General features: G+C 50.8%; 1 protein-coding gene across 5 annotated transcripts in view; it reads right to left on the reverse strand.

Annotated features, from left to right (window-relative positions):
- LOC140899686 (multidrug and toxin extrusion protein 2-like) overlaps positions 1 to 13,816 on the reverse strand; it is an 18,299-nt gene that overhangs the window by 3,625 nt on the left and 858 nt on the right. For 3 of the 5 annotated variants that reach the window (XM_073315579.1, XM_073315578.1, XM_073315583.1), the window contains exons 2-15: positions 12,894 to 12,995; positions 12,564 to 12,632; positions 11,210 to 11,358; positions 10,305 to 10,347; positions 9,563 to 9,607; positions 8,124 to 8,221; positions 6,914 to 7,011; positions 6,052 to 6,165; positions 5,423 to 5,490; positions 4,623 to 4,731; positions 4,044 to 4,119; positions 3,203 to 3,272; positions 2,390 to 2,522; positions 959 to 1,053 (exon numbers count right to left, since the gene is read on the reverse strand). In XM_073315579.1, coding sequence (XP_073171680.1) covers positions 959 to 1,053; positions 2,390 to 2,522; positions 3,203 to 3,272; positions 4,044 to 4,119; positions 4,623 to 4,731; positions 5,423 to 5,490; positions 6,052 to 6,165; positions 6,914 to 7,011; positions 8,124 to 8,221; positions 9,563 to 9,607; positions 10,305 to 10,347; positions 11,210 to 11,358; positions 12,564 to 12,632; positions 12,894 to 12,995 — 1,269 coding nt within the window. The remainder of the gene's footprint in view (positions 1 to 958; positions 1,054 to 2,389; positions 2,523 to 3,202; positions 3,273 to 4,043; positions 4,120 to 4,622; positions 4,732 to 5,422; positions 5,491 to 6,051; positions 6,166 to 6,913; positions 7,012 to 8,123; positions 8,222 to 9,562; positions 9,608 to 10,304; positions 10,348 to 11,209; positions 11,359 to 12,563; positions 12,633 to 12,893; positions 12,996 to 13,816) is intronic. The other 2 variants (XM_073315580.1, XM_073315581.1) reach the window with 2 other exon arrangements.

The raw sequence follows: 13,816 nt of genomic DNA on the forward strand, positions 1-13,816 counted from the left end.
AATGGTCTCAAGTTGCAGTGGGGGAGATTTAGGTTGGATATTAAGAGAAACTTTTTCACTAGGAGGGGGTGAAACACGAATGCGTTACCTAGGGAGGTGGTGGAATCTCCTTCCTTAGAAGTTTTTAAGGTCAAGCTTGACAAAGCCCTGGCCGGGATGATTTAATTGGTGATCGGTCCTGCTTTGAGCAGGGGGTTGGACTAGATGACCTCCTGAGGTCCCTTCCAACCCTGATATTCTATGATTCTATCCAGACTGGTTTGCTCTTGAGCTCTCTATCCAGGGTTGGCATTAAAAGCCCACAAGGACCCAATGAGTAATAGGTGACCTGAACTGCTTTTAACTATATATGAAAAACTAGCAGGAGCCCAAATCATTAATAGAATCGCTGGCTATACAAACCCCTTGCATTAAACCAAAATAGCTAAAAATCAGTTTTCATGGTGCTGTCCAGCCTTCTCCTGCAACATAGAAGCACTCAGCAGTGTGGGGTCTGGCACCTTTTGCTGGGCTGTGTTCGCTCAGGCTTGCAGCAAAGATTACAGGAGCTCCGTGGAACTCAGAACAGGGCAGGGACAAGGCCTTCCTTCCCTTTCACCTTTAACGACATGGCCAGCTGGCTCCCTGCCGTGGGAACAGGCGACACCACTTGTGGCTAACGCTTAAAGAAGCGTGACTGGGAGGCCCCTAAAGGAGTGTAACTGATTATTCAAGAGGGATAAATATGGTGACGAGTGTTAGCCAGGTCATTGTGATTTTTAACATGGATATGGCCAATATGGCGGCATAACGGCAGGAAACCTCACCCAATGTCTGCATTGAGCCCACTGCTGCTAAGTCATGGCTATTCAGGGACCCTAAGATGTTTCACTAATAGGTCTGCGCCATCACCTCCTGTCCCCCCCACTTGCATGCGTGCCAAATATAACCTGCAATACACTGAAGTAAAGCTGGTTACCTCCTCGGAGGCCCTTTTCCAGTTCATCCGCCCAATGTAGATGACAGAGCAGCTGGCTGGGATAAAGGCGCTGATCAGCAAGCCGACCCAGAGGCCTGGTAGAGGGAACACTGGTGTTAACAGCTGAACTTGGTACCCAGATGAAGCTAGGGCGGCAGGTGCTACAGAAACACTTCAGACGGAATCTCCTCCTGGCCCCGCAAGTCTGTGTCTCCCAGTGCTTTGCTGCCTATACACGCCCATCGTGGGCCAGAACACGAGTGCCCAACGCTTAGGACAGGGCCACCAGGGAACTGGGGAATTGCTCCTTGTGGCAGGTGCGCGCCGACCATGGGCTTGGCCTCGAGGCACCAGGCTGTACCTTGCAGGGGGGGGGGGCTGCGCAACACTGCCACCTAGTGGCCACTGCTGCACAGTACAGTCAGGGTCCTTAATACTACACCTGCCTGCTCAGCTGGCTCCTCCCCAAACCTAGGAGGGACTCCCAAGGGAAGCTGGAAGATCCAGGCCCAAAGGAACCCTCTACACTCAACCCAGCCAGGGAGAGGCCCAGAGCAGCCCAAGGGATCTCCTGTTTCTGCCAGACTCCCCCAGCCCAGGTAAGAAGGGAAAGGGGGGTGTTAGCCAGCCAGGGTGTAGATGAATAGGGTGGTGGGAGATGGAATGCGGGTGGGGAGAGCTGGAGAGGACATTGGTGTTGAAGCCGAGGTTGGGTTGGGGGTGGAGGGGGGATGTAGGTGCTGGAACTAACGGTGTAAGGGGTGCTGCTGCACTCCCTGGCTTGAAGTGGTTTCGTTATATACAGGATTGCAGTTTGGTTCAATGGCTCCCAGCACCCCTCAGGGGGAAGGAAAAGAGATGCATTTTGTGGGGATGGAAGATGAAATTTTTCTTGGGCTGTGCAGGGAGCGATGGAACTATTCTGGGAGGCTGGGGAGCAAGATGTGGGCTGTGAGGGACTGGGTTTTTAGGGAGGGCTGGAAGCTAGATGGATTTGGGCTGGTTTAAGGAGGGGCAAAGGGACAGATCACTGGGGTCCCTTCTGGCTTTGGAGTCTATGAGAACCCGGCTTCTAAAGCAAATTTCAGCTGTGTTTAGTATGCACCAAACAGGAGCAACATCCAAAACCCACTCCCTCGAAACCCACCCCCAGCCTCCGACCCCACCCCTCTCCCAACACCAGCCAGCACAAGGACTGAGTAACCTTTAGGCCCATTTTAAAGGCACTAAAGTTTTTATGCCTTAGGTTTAAAAAAAAAAAAAAAAGCAGCCAAGACGCATGGCAACAATTTAGCCCTGTTTCCGAGACACGACCAATGGAGTCTAACCTAGAACATCTGGTGCTGGGCTCGTTTTGTCCTGGGATTTGGGCGTTGGTATTTCCAGGGCTAAAGGGTTAATTCCCTTTCCCCACCCTTCTGATGTTTGTACCTATCATTCCAATCCTGGCCACGAACAGCAGCACGCTTCCCAACGGCAGGCCCACGGCATAGTAGCCAACTGTATTCAAGATCGCACCGATCTTCTGCTTCCCTGTGCCTCTTAGCACTCCACTGGTTACACACTGCGAGGGGGGAGGACAAGATGACTCTGAAGGACGTGCACTGGTTGCAGTAAGTCCCCTAGGCTTGGTGCTGGCAGCAACACTGCCCACACATACTGGTTGCTTTACTTCCCCTTACTGACCTCTATCGAACCCCCGGGGGGACACCCTCCCCACAGCTGAGCTCTCGCTTCATGGCTGGTTGCAGCCAGGCAGCTGGGAACCCCTGGAAGCTTGTATAAGAGCCTTGCCCCAGGAGAACCGGCTTTCTTCAATACAGCCCCTGGCAAATGACCACTGTTTGTCTCTCTTCTGTACTCATTGCTCTGTCTCCTGCTCACAGATGAGCCACACAGTAATTCCTGTAGGCCCACAGGCAGGGAATGTTTCCTGCATTCGTTTCCTTTCCTTTCCCCATACCTACCCCCTCCCTTCCATCTGAATGCACCATGCATTGACTATTAGCCCTTCTATTAAAAGGATTTTCCTTTTGGCCAGTTTCCCCATTACATCGGACGTATTCGTTCCTCTGAGTCCTTCCCTAGGGCCTGTGATCTTGGAGGCAGACATTACCCAGGCTCTTAGCCATGGGAATAACTCTGGACTCTCTCCTTGATCAACCTGGAGCCGAATTCCACCAGCATCAGAAATAATGTCTGAGAGCAAATGCAGCAGCACGGTTAATTCCTTGAAGTACTTACACAGCCGGCTTCAAACACGTGGACGGCCATGTACACTGGTATAACCCAAGCCACCAGGGCGATGATCTCTCTGTTTAAGGAATGGAGGAGGCAATCAGGCTCAGAAAGTGCATCTGTCACAGCTAAACTAGTTCATGCCCCGAACACATTGCTGCATTCTGTACAACCTGCTGACCCTCACAGACTTGCACAGATGTGCCTGGAGAGAGACTTGCTTACAGCACACACTTTACAGTGCGACCGAGCACAACAGTACTACAGGGCCATGCCGCAGGCTGGGAGTTACAGGAAGTCTTGACCCTCATTTCTGCTGCGGCACTGGGAAAAGTCAGCATCTCATCAATCACTCTTCGCTCTCGGCTGGCTGGTCTTTAACCAGCGATTGAGGGTTTCGGGTGTCTTTGGGTGTGATCAGGAAAAGTCTGTTGGGCCGGGTGGCATCTGTACCGCCCTGCTAACTAAGCTTTTTGCAGCAGGCTTTCCCCATGACTTGATCAGCTGACGTCTTCCGAAACAAAATTTGCTCTGATCCAAATAAAGAGGAACATACACCAAGGTGCTCTCTCCTTCGAGTGAATCCCTGCTCAGATGCAGCATCGTTTTTCCAGCGAGATCCCTGCTTTGTACTCAGATGATGCATGAGCCAGAGCGTAGGAGAAGGCAAGTGGGTCCACCCCATGCGTTAAGGTCCCCTGCAGTCACTGGGAACCTTTCCCCTGACTTCAGTGGGCTTGGGAGCAGGCTCTCCTAAGCCCCCAAACAATTCTTCCCTTGGCTCAGTCTTTAATAGTAACTTGTATCTTTGTTGTGAAAGACGTAGTACCGAATCGGAGCAACTCACCTGTCACTGGTAAATATGTATCCCAGCACATCCTTTGTGGCTGCTAATATGACGTCCACCACCAGGCAAAGAAACCCTGAAAAGCAGAGTCAGGAGTCAGTCGGGCAGAGCAATCACAAGCGGACGACTACGTGAAATCCAGTTCCTGTCAGGGCCTGAGCAACCTGCCTCAGGCCACAAGTGTAAACAAAACTGGGGCTGTCACCCTGGTCCCTAGGTGCCCATATCACTAAATAACTGCAGGCAATCCGGCTGAGTCCTAGGGCTGGAAACAATAGGATACTGCAGGGGAGAACTGAGGTGCAACTGGCAAAGATCAGTGTAGGAAGCTTGCAAAACCAGCTGCCCTTGCTATGCCCAGCACTAGGCAGAGCCATGAGCATCTCGCTTTGTCTGGCACTGTAGCATACAGACTGACCACCCAGGAGGGATGGAGCCAATGCAGAGTCACTAGGCCGACCAGACAGCAAGTGTGAAAAATCGGGACAGGGTTGTGGGGACCCTATATAAGAAAAAGCCCCGAGTATCGGGACTGTCCCTATAAAATTGGGACATCTGGTCACCCTAAGAGTCACGCACCTGTGCACAGAATGCTGGTGATGGAAGATCTCTTGGCTTCCTCTGGGTTCCCAGCACCCAGCGCGTTCCCCACCTGAACGCTGACGGCTACACTGAGTCCATAGTGAATCTGAAATCCCAAAGCACCAACACACGTTGGTCTGGGGAGGGGACGTCGTGGGCGACCCAGGGGGACAAGTGTTACAAACACCTCCAGCCGAGACAATTGGTAGGAGGTGGCCCGTGAGCTAATGAAGGTGAATGTGGACGGAGCTCTGCAGAGCATGATCTAAAACTTTAGGTCGGGCAGAGGGAGGGGCAACAGCCAGGTGTAATCGGCGCACGGGCGGGTAGCCACAAAAGCGGAGGTTCTCATCCTGCCTCTGACCCCGATTCCCATCTGTGACCTTGGGCAAGTCACTTCACCTCCCAGCCTCAGTTTTCCCATCTGTAAAAAAGGGATAACACTGGCCTACCTGACGGCTGGGGAGTGCAGGTAACGTCTCTCTGAACCCCAGACTGCAGGGTATTATGGATTGACAGGCTGGGAGCAGGAGACAGGGACAGGTCTGGGCACATGGGGTGACAGTGTGGAAGCTGGGCCCAAGAGATAGATGTGGGACATGTTTGAGGCTGATTGTAGTTAAGGCTAATGCTTCAGTATGACTGGCTGTCTGGCTTCCTCTGCCAATTTAGACCATAAGAGCTTCAGAGCGGGGGCTGTCTTGCATTGCTGGTCAGCGCCCAGCATGACAGGGCCCCACTCTCAGGGAGGGCCTTTAGGTGGTGCCGGAACGTAAATAATAACCCCAAATTCTTACCATGTTCGACACAATGGACACCTCATAAATGATGGATTGTGCGGAAAGCTCCACTACGCTCAGCAGGCCTGAATTCGGGGGGAAAAGTCAGAATTTTGTATTCTGATCCCCAGAAAAAGAGCCTTTTAAAGGGCAGGTGATACGTCAGGCAGATCGGTGGCTCTCAACCTGTCCAGACTCCTTTCAGGAGGCCAATTTCTCTTGCATACCCCAAGTTTAGAAACTCCCTCACTTAAAAACTACTTGCCTAGAAAATCACACCTAAAAATACACAAGTGTCACAGCACACTAGTACTGAAAAATTGCTTACGTTCTCATTCTTACCATATAATTATAAAATAAATCGATTGGAATATAAAAGACTGTAGTTACATTTCTGTGTATAGTCTATAGAGCAGTGTAAACAAGTCACTGTCTGTATGAAATTTCAGTTTGTACTGACTTCGGTAGTGCTTTTTACGTAGCCAGTTGTAAAAGTAGACAAGTATCTAGCTGGGTTGATGTGCACTCGGGAAGACCTCTGCCTATCCCCAAGGGTACACGTACCCCTGCTTGAGAACCACTGTGGTAGATCCTCCTTGGTGATAATATTTCTAGTGCCCCATCAGCATGCTCCTCCCATCACTGACCTATCAGGAAGCTTCCGATTTCATAGGTCCACCACTCAATGCATGTCATGAGCATGCTGGGCACAGCCAGCGTGACGAAGGTGTCCCACTCCTGGAGGCACTCGCTGGACCAGCCTGGGATAAGAAGATGAAGGGTGTAAAGAGTCAGCCCGGAGGTTTAGCATATGGAGAACCAGGAAGTGAAACTGACTGCGTCTATTTCCACTTTCCAGAGCAAGTGACGTGCAAAGAGAAAAAGCCCCAATTCAGATGCACCCAAACTCCAAGAGCGTTTAGAATTCAACCTAATCTTTTCGGGGCCTAGGCCATATTAGAGAGAGAGACAGGGACCAGCTTGGACATTTCTGTAAATCCCAGGGGGAAACAGCCACCCTTTCCATACTCAGTGGGCCCTACCAAGCCACGTGTAACCTCAGCAGGAACTCCAGAGATGCCGAGTGCGCTTTGTCCGTTAACACATCCCAGCGGGCCCACAGAGCCTTAACTGACACTCACAAACCCAGGCCCCAGCTCTACGGGTCACTCCTGCACGTGTACAGAACTGAGAGCAGGATGGGATGGGTGCTGTTCTGATTGCAGCCCGGGGACCTCTGGCAGCTTTAGAAGCGAGGTTCAGTTCCCCAGGAACGCTGATCACCGACGAGACTCTCTTTCCAGGCTCACCCAGCGCTCGTGATGCGCAAGTTACAGCTCAGACCAACACAGCGTAACACAGCATCTGGCAGACATGCTTATACCAAGGTTAACATTAACCCTTCTCACCAACAGAATGCAAATCAATGGAAGGGGGAGCTGAGAGGGTCTCCCAGGTGAAGCGGAGATTTTTGCAGACACACAAAAGCATAAGAGAACGATACCACACCTCCCCAGGTCTCCACATGGAGCTTCTTCGCGACAATGTACAGGAACAGGAAGATGGCTTGTGCGTACTGAGCAATAGTGTTTGCCCAGGCCGAACCCCTGGGAAAGAGATAGAGAAAGCAAGCTGGACTTTCGGCTCTTGCAGAGAGCCCTGTCTCGCCGGCAGTTGCTCTAGCTGCAGCGAAAGCCTCGCTAAGGAGCTGAACTGAAGACACTTGCCCAGACGACAATAGCATCTCGCCCACTCCACACACAGCGGTGCGTTGCTGAGCAGGTACTCAGTGAGTGGGGTGTTCACCTCCCCCTGAAACATTCGGAATCGGGCCCTGGGGGCAGAATGCTGGAGTGGATGGACTAGCACCCCAGCTGGTTATGGCTAATCCTCAGGGGCTGGTTTCCTACGGCACTAACATATCACTACGTACGATCTGATTGGCCTGGACTCCATATCCCAGAAGTCTCCATGGTACCCTTTGCTACCAGTCAGTTTCCAGCTGGCGTGTGTATATTTGCCCTGTGCTTTTACCCAGAGAAATGACTCTGCCCTACAAATCACTAGCACTTTCCATCTCCCAAGCATTGCACAAACATGAACTCACAGCTGCTTCACTTCCTATGCTAATGCTTTCGGGTCCTGAAGTCCCGTCTCAGTCAAAGACAACGTTGACAGAGCAAGTGGGGGGTTTTACAGAGGAAGGACATCAGGGCAATGTCTGTTCTGTATCTGGTGAATGTACCCAGTGAGAGGGGACTGCCTTTCTGCGATGGCCAACGGGATACCTGTGGATCGTCTCGGGGCCTGGTTCTCTGGATGAAGAGAGCTAGTCGTACCACTGGGCCAAATATTGAGGCCCTTGCTTGGTTTTATCCTTTAAGCAAAGTCCCACTAGCCTCAGCTGGAATCCATGTGCAAGTTAAGAGAGCTTTAGTATCTTCTAGGGATCCAGGTTGTGTCTCTGTAGCCATCCGTGACCAAGTCACATTCGTTCACTTAGGCCAAGATTTTTCAAAAGTGGCTAATGCTTTTGGGCACCCAACTTGAGACACCTTTAAAGAGATCTGATTTTTCTGAAGTGCTGAGCATCTGGTCTCTGAAAAACCAGGCCCCTTTAAAGAGGTCTCAAGTTGGCCCCCCAAAATCAGTACCACTCAGGATTGAGCCATAGCTGGACGTCTAGTTTTTTTCTTCCAAATATTTAGACACTACTCACATGACTCCGAGGCCCAGCACATAGAGAAAGACATAGTTTGCAATTGCATTTATGATATTTCCAGCGATGCCACTTAGCACCTCTGGCCAGATTATCCTCTGAAATTAAACAAAATACAGATCTGTGTTTTTTTAACTGGACTCCTAGGTTTCTGTTGCCTTGTCTAAAACATAAACATGGCTTCTGGAGAAAGGCGTATGTTAGTGCCTCACCAATCTGTTCAATACCAAACTCTTGGGGAGCAATTGAGGCAGATGTGGAGTGACGGGGGAGGATAGAACTGATGATGCTATAGTGAAATTTTATTCAAGAGAGCAGCCTTGCATTGATGGGAAGTAGCTCTGTATTCTGATTGGCTAGGAGCCTCCAGTTCCATCAGAATTATGGCTTTTTACAAACACCATTCAGGAAGCAGCAGGTTGAGTGGTGAGAGCAGGAGATCTGAGTTTTGTTCCCAATTCCATCATTAACTTGCTGTGTAATCCTGGGCAAGTAATTTAGGCCTAAATTTTCAAAAGGGGCCTCTAATTTAGGGTACCTTTAGTCTGTAGGTGCCCAACTTTAGAACCCCAAGGCCTGATTTTCAGAAGCACTGAGCACCCATAACTCCATTTAAGTCAGTGGGAGCTATGGGTGCTCAGCTCTTCTGAAAACCTGACCACAGATTTACAGGCCACTCCTGAAATGTCTAGTTCTTAACCGTTCTGTGCCTCAGTTTCCCTACATGTAGGCTAGGCATAATGGTACTTTGCACATCCTTGCAAAGCGTGACTGAGATCCTCAGGATTGTGCAAATATTATTGTTTCTGAGGAATGGAAATGCCAAGTTGAGTGGCAGTTTTTGCTACAGAGAGCTCCTCAGAGAAGGAATACAGATGCAGAACTAATACCCTACCGTCTTGCTGCAGTTATTAGCTAGAGTCGGGAATGCCCACAAAAACCCACCTAACCAGAACTGGCTAAAAAGATTGACCTGTGGAAAATAAAGCCAGAGAGCAAAATTCAATATCGCTATTGCCTTGGAAAGTAGGAGACATGTAGGTGATCCACTGAAATACTAGCATGTGCAAAGTGAGAAGCTTAATTAGCTGGACTCTAAAAGGGCAGCTAAATGCATTCAGAGTGAGCTCCAATGGGAACATCATGTCGGAGAACCTTTGTTTTTCCCAAACTCCTAACAGAGGGAGGATTGGCCAGTCATTAGCACAAATGCAAATGAAACTGCTGCACTGAACACAGGCCCAGGTGGGCGGCTCAAACTGCAGCAATAGGATACTACTGGGCGTGCGTGTTTTATATGGGCTACTGGACACGGTGCAAAACAACTATGTCTCGGGGCAAATTACCTGAGAGAGACACCCTGAGCAATTGCACAGAATGAGAGATTTGCCCCCTTTACTTAACAAAGATGTGAACGTGAAGGTAAAGGGGCATCCTACCTGATTCTGCAAATATCTCGTCTCCAACTGGTACAGAAAAGCCGCCTGCAAAAGTCAGTGAATCAGCCTGTGAGATCAGGGGACTGGCCAGAGCAGAGTCTAGAGATTACAGGAGAAGCAGAAAGCACAGTGCCTAGCTGGCATTCATGGGGCACAGGAAGGAGGGTCTGATTTGGACGGCATCACTGAGGTTGGGGGTGCAGGACAAAAACATACTTCCAGCGCCATTCAAAAGACCTAGAGGGTAACAGAGCTCGGGGCTAACTGCAAAGTCGGGGTGAGATGCCGGACTCATCCTGCACCCCAAATTAAACCTACCAAGGCAGCTTGGCAAAACTGGTAAATGAAAATTTAGCAGCCCTGGCACAAAAACCCTTAAGACGCTCTTGGACACTAGGGAAAAAATAACAGTAGCAATAATATTATCTATTCACTAGCCCTTGAAGGGCATGAAAAAGTGAAGACAGTTTACTAGCCTGTCCTAAAAATCCCACAGAGCACTCGCCCTGGGCCAGTACATAAGTAGATTCTTGTGAGGCTCCACCCAGGGCTGTCTCCAATTTTGACCATTCCTGCAGGAAGGAGAGAGACTATTTTGCATGCAAGAAGCCACTGCAGGCAGAGAAAGGGGCCATGGGACTCCATGGAGCTGAGGGGACGGGCAGCATCTGGCTTTGGGCTCTGAGAGAAGTGACTTCCTAGCAGTGACTGATAGAGAAAGTCGAGGGTAATGGGAACTTACAGGAAGAGCTGGGATAAAAATCATCACATAAACCTGGGTTAACCTGGGGGAAGATACAAAACCCCCCAATTAGTACAGGGCATCTTCCAAAACATCCCTTTTCCCCTGCCAGCCCTGGCCTGCCCCTCCATGCTCGCTGGGTAACGTGGGGGGGTATGGCTCACAGGAGGACCAGCTACCCTCTGCCTTCCTCCACTGTGGCTAAACCCTCCTACCGTGGCTCCGCAGCATTGTTACAAGAAATGGCTCCCCTGCGGAGACCTGTCTGATAAGCCTCAGCTGCTGTGCAAGAGGGAGGCAGAGAATTTACCTTCAAAAGGCAGCAAGATTCAAGGCCAAATTCTCCCTTGGGTTATACCCATGGATGTGACCCCAATTAATACAATGGCGGGCTGCATGGGGCGGGCTGATGGCAGAACCCATCCAATAGGGAGAGAGGGGTTGTGCCGGTGTCCCCGAGGGCTGGGCCCGGCCAGCGGGGAGAAGGGAGCGCTCCACCGGTGTCGCCGAGGGCTGGGCCCGGCCAGCGGGGAGAAGGGAGCGCTCCACCGGTGTCGCCGAGGGCAGGGCCCGGCCAGCGGGGAGAAGGGAGCGCTCCACCGGTGTCGCCGAGGGCAGGGCCCGGCCAGCGGGGAGAAGGGAGCGCTCCACCGGTGTCGCCGAGGGCAGGGCCCGGCCAGCGGGGAGAAGGGAGCGCTCCACCGGTGTCGCCGAGGGCTGGGCCCGGCCAGCGGGGAGAAGGGAGCGCTCCACCGGTGTCGCCGAGGGCTGGGCCTGGTCCATAAGGGGGCTGCTCCGGTGTCCCTGAGGCCTTAGCACGTAATTTAAGGCACCCGTCCCCTTGGTTTCTTGGAGAGCGTGTGACCCGCAGCACGGAGCTGTACAAACTGGAGCACACGCCCGACCTGGAGACCTCCGGGTCCTGCCGGACCAGCAGCAGGATCTGCTCGGTGTTGATGAAGACAGCCCAGCAGGGGAAGCAGCAAAGCAGCAGGATGAGGATCCCACGCTGCAGGATGGTTCCCACCCGCTTCATGTTCTTACCGCCATATGTCTGGAAAACAAGAGGTTAAATCCAATGGCATCCTTCAGCCACCCTCTCCACCTCCAACCCCCTGACTGCGCTGACTAAGGGACTGCTGGGCAGTTCTCTCCATGGCCTAGAAGCCTGCATGCTCCTCCCACTTGGGGACGGGGATCCATACAGGAACTGCACAGGAGTGTCGGGCATCACCCACTGCCTATTGTAGCACAGCGGCATGTGAGGACTTTGAGGGTCATTAAAAACATGCCCTGGGATCCTTCAGTGTCCATGCAAAACAGGTAGGATGTGGCTTTTAGGGTGGTCTAAGACAGTGGTCCTCAAGCAGGGGTACGTGTAACTCTGGGGCTATGTGGAGGTCTCCCGGGGGTACATCAACTCACCTAGATATTTGCTTACTTTTACAACAGGCTACATAAACTGCACTAGTGAAGTCAGTACAAACTAAAATTTCATACAGTGTCATGTTTATACTGCTCTATAGACTATATTTATGTTCCAATTGATTTACTTTATAATTACATGGTAAAAATGAGAAACTCAGCAATTTTTCAGTAACTGTGCTGCATTCTCATGTTTAATTTTTGTAGGCAAGTAGTTTTTAAGTGAGGTGAAACTTGAGGTAAGTAAGACAAGTCAGACTCCTGAAAGGGGTGCAGTTGTCTGGAAAGGTTGAGACCCACTAGTCTAGGAGCTGCTGCCGCAGTGTGGCTCTCTGACCCCACTTAGTAGCTTATGAGTCTGTTACAGCCTTGGAGTTAATGGACCTGGTCCTTTTGCTACAAGAGTAAGAGGCTCACATCTTTAAATCCAAAAGTCCTGGGCTCAACTCCAGCAGCCAGACTGTCCTGGGAGAACACTGCAGTCTCATTCTGCAGAAGCATGACATGTGATGGATCCTTGCAAGATGAAGAGCCACGTTGGACCCTGATGGAGCTTTGAACTGCATATTCTAGGGCATCTAGGTCATTGCTTAGACAATTGAGTCATTCCTTGGTATTTCATAGGATCCGCTCACCTGGGTGTCCTGAAGGGCAAAACCTATGGAGTTTGGATCTTCTAAGGGTTCATCTACTTGGCTTTGACTCTTATAGAAGCTCAGACACCAATTATGACAGCCCTGTGCAATATGGGCGACTATATTCAGCCAGTGTCTTTAAAAAACAACAACACAATCTCTAAAACAAAGAGATCAGAGACCAGCAGCTGTTACCTACCTGGGATATTAACGTGTCACATGCTGAAGATAAACCAAACCCCACAGAGATGCCAGTAACGTTTATAACCTGGAAATAGTCATAATAATAAAACAACAGTGAGAAAACATGACAGTGCAATTTCAGATGGTCACAAGTTTCATCTAGGGCTGGGTTTGAAAGGCAAAGGAGATGTCAAAGGTCCCCTTCTATCCCAGGCTGTTACCAGCCCTTCAGCCACCAACCCACCTCTCCAACTACATAGTTGCTATTTTATAAGAGACGTTTCACATACATGAGCTGGCGTGAAAGGATACAACCTATGTAAAGACTCAAAACTAAAATACTTACAGCGATAGCAAGCGTGACGGAGGCCAACTCAACCTTCCCCAGATGGCCACAGAATACAGAGCTTACAACATGTATCATAAAGATCAGCAACTGGATCAAGGTCTAGAAATGGGCGGGGAGGGGGGAGGAAAAACAGATCAGGGTGACTGCAGGCTGCAGAATTGGAGGTGTGATTACACCGAGAGGCTCCTTGAGGACACACTCTTCCTGTACTGTACAAAAGAGAGCGCGTGGGATTGTTTGCATTCAAATGGGTTTAACGAATAACGTTAGAATATTTAAAAAAAAAAAACAACAACCCCCAGATTAAGCTGGTTTTAGGTTTATCCACCAGCCCTTGGAAATTCTCTGAAAGACTCGGCCTGATGCGATGACTCTCTGTCACCAAGTCATTTCCTCGCGGTTCTAGCCAGTCCCTGGTCAGCTCAGGGTTAATCACTCCACCTGATGCTCCACAGGGGCTGGTGATGCCAGCAACTCTGTGTTTTGGCTAAATAGGCCAGACTCTGATCTCTGCTACATCTGGGTAAGCCCGGAGTAGTACTATTGAGCCCAGATCGGAACAGGTGCGACGGAGCTGCATTTCCGCACCCCAGGCGTGTCTCACATTTGGGAATATCTGATCAGCTCCACTGATGGGAAGTCTTAGTCAAGATGGGCCCCAAGCTGCTGCCACCATTTTAAATGCTTAAACTACCCCTGCTCCATTCCCTTTGGGTTGCAGCATCTCCTCAACCACCTCTGTGCAGCCTACGGCTCGCCTCCTGCTCTACTGTAGGCAAGATACCTGCCCCAAGGCACAAGCCAAGAAGACTTCAGCAGCGCCCATGGATCTCTTGCTCCTTCCAGGAACAGGGGCTTTCCCGATAGCGTCTCTGTGATGTCTCGTCCCTTTCCCTCTCCGAGCAAGCACCATCCACCCG

This window comes from Lepidochelys kempii, chromosome 17, assembly GCF_965140265.1.
Source record: "Lepidochelys kempii isolate rLepKem1 chromosome 17, rLepKem1.hap2, whole genome shotgun sequence".
NCBI lineage: Eukaryota > Metazoa > Chordata > Testudines > Cheloniidae > Lepidochelys > Lepidochelys kempii.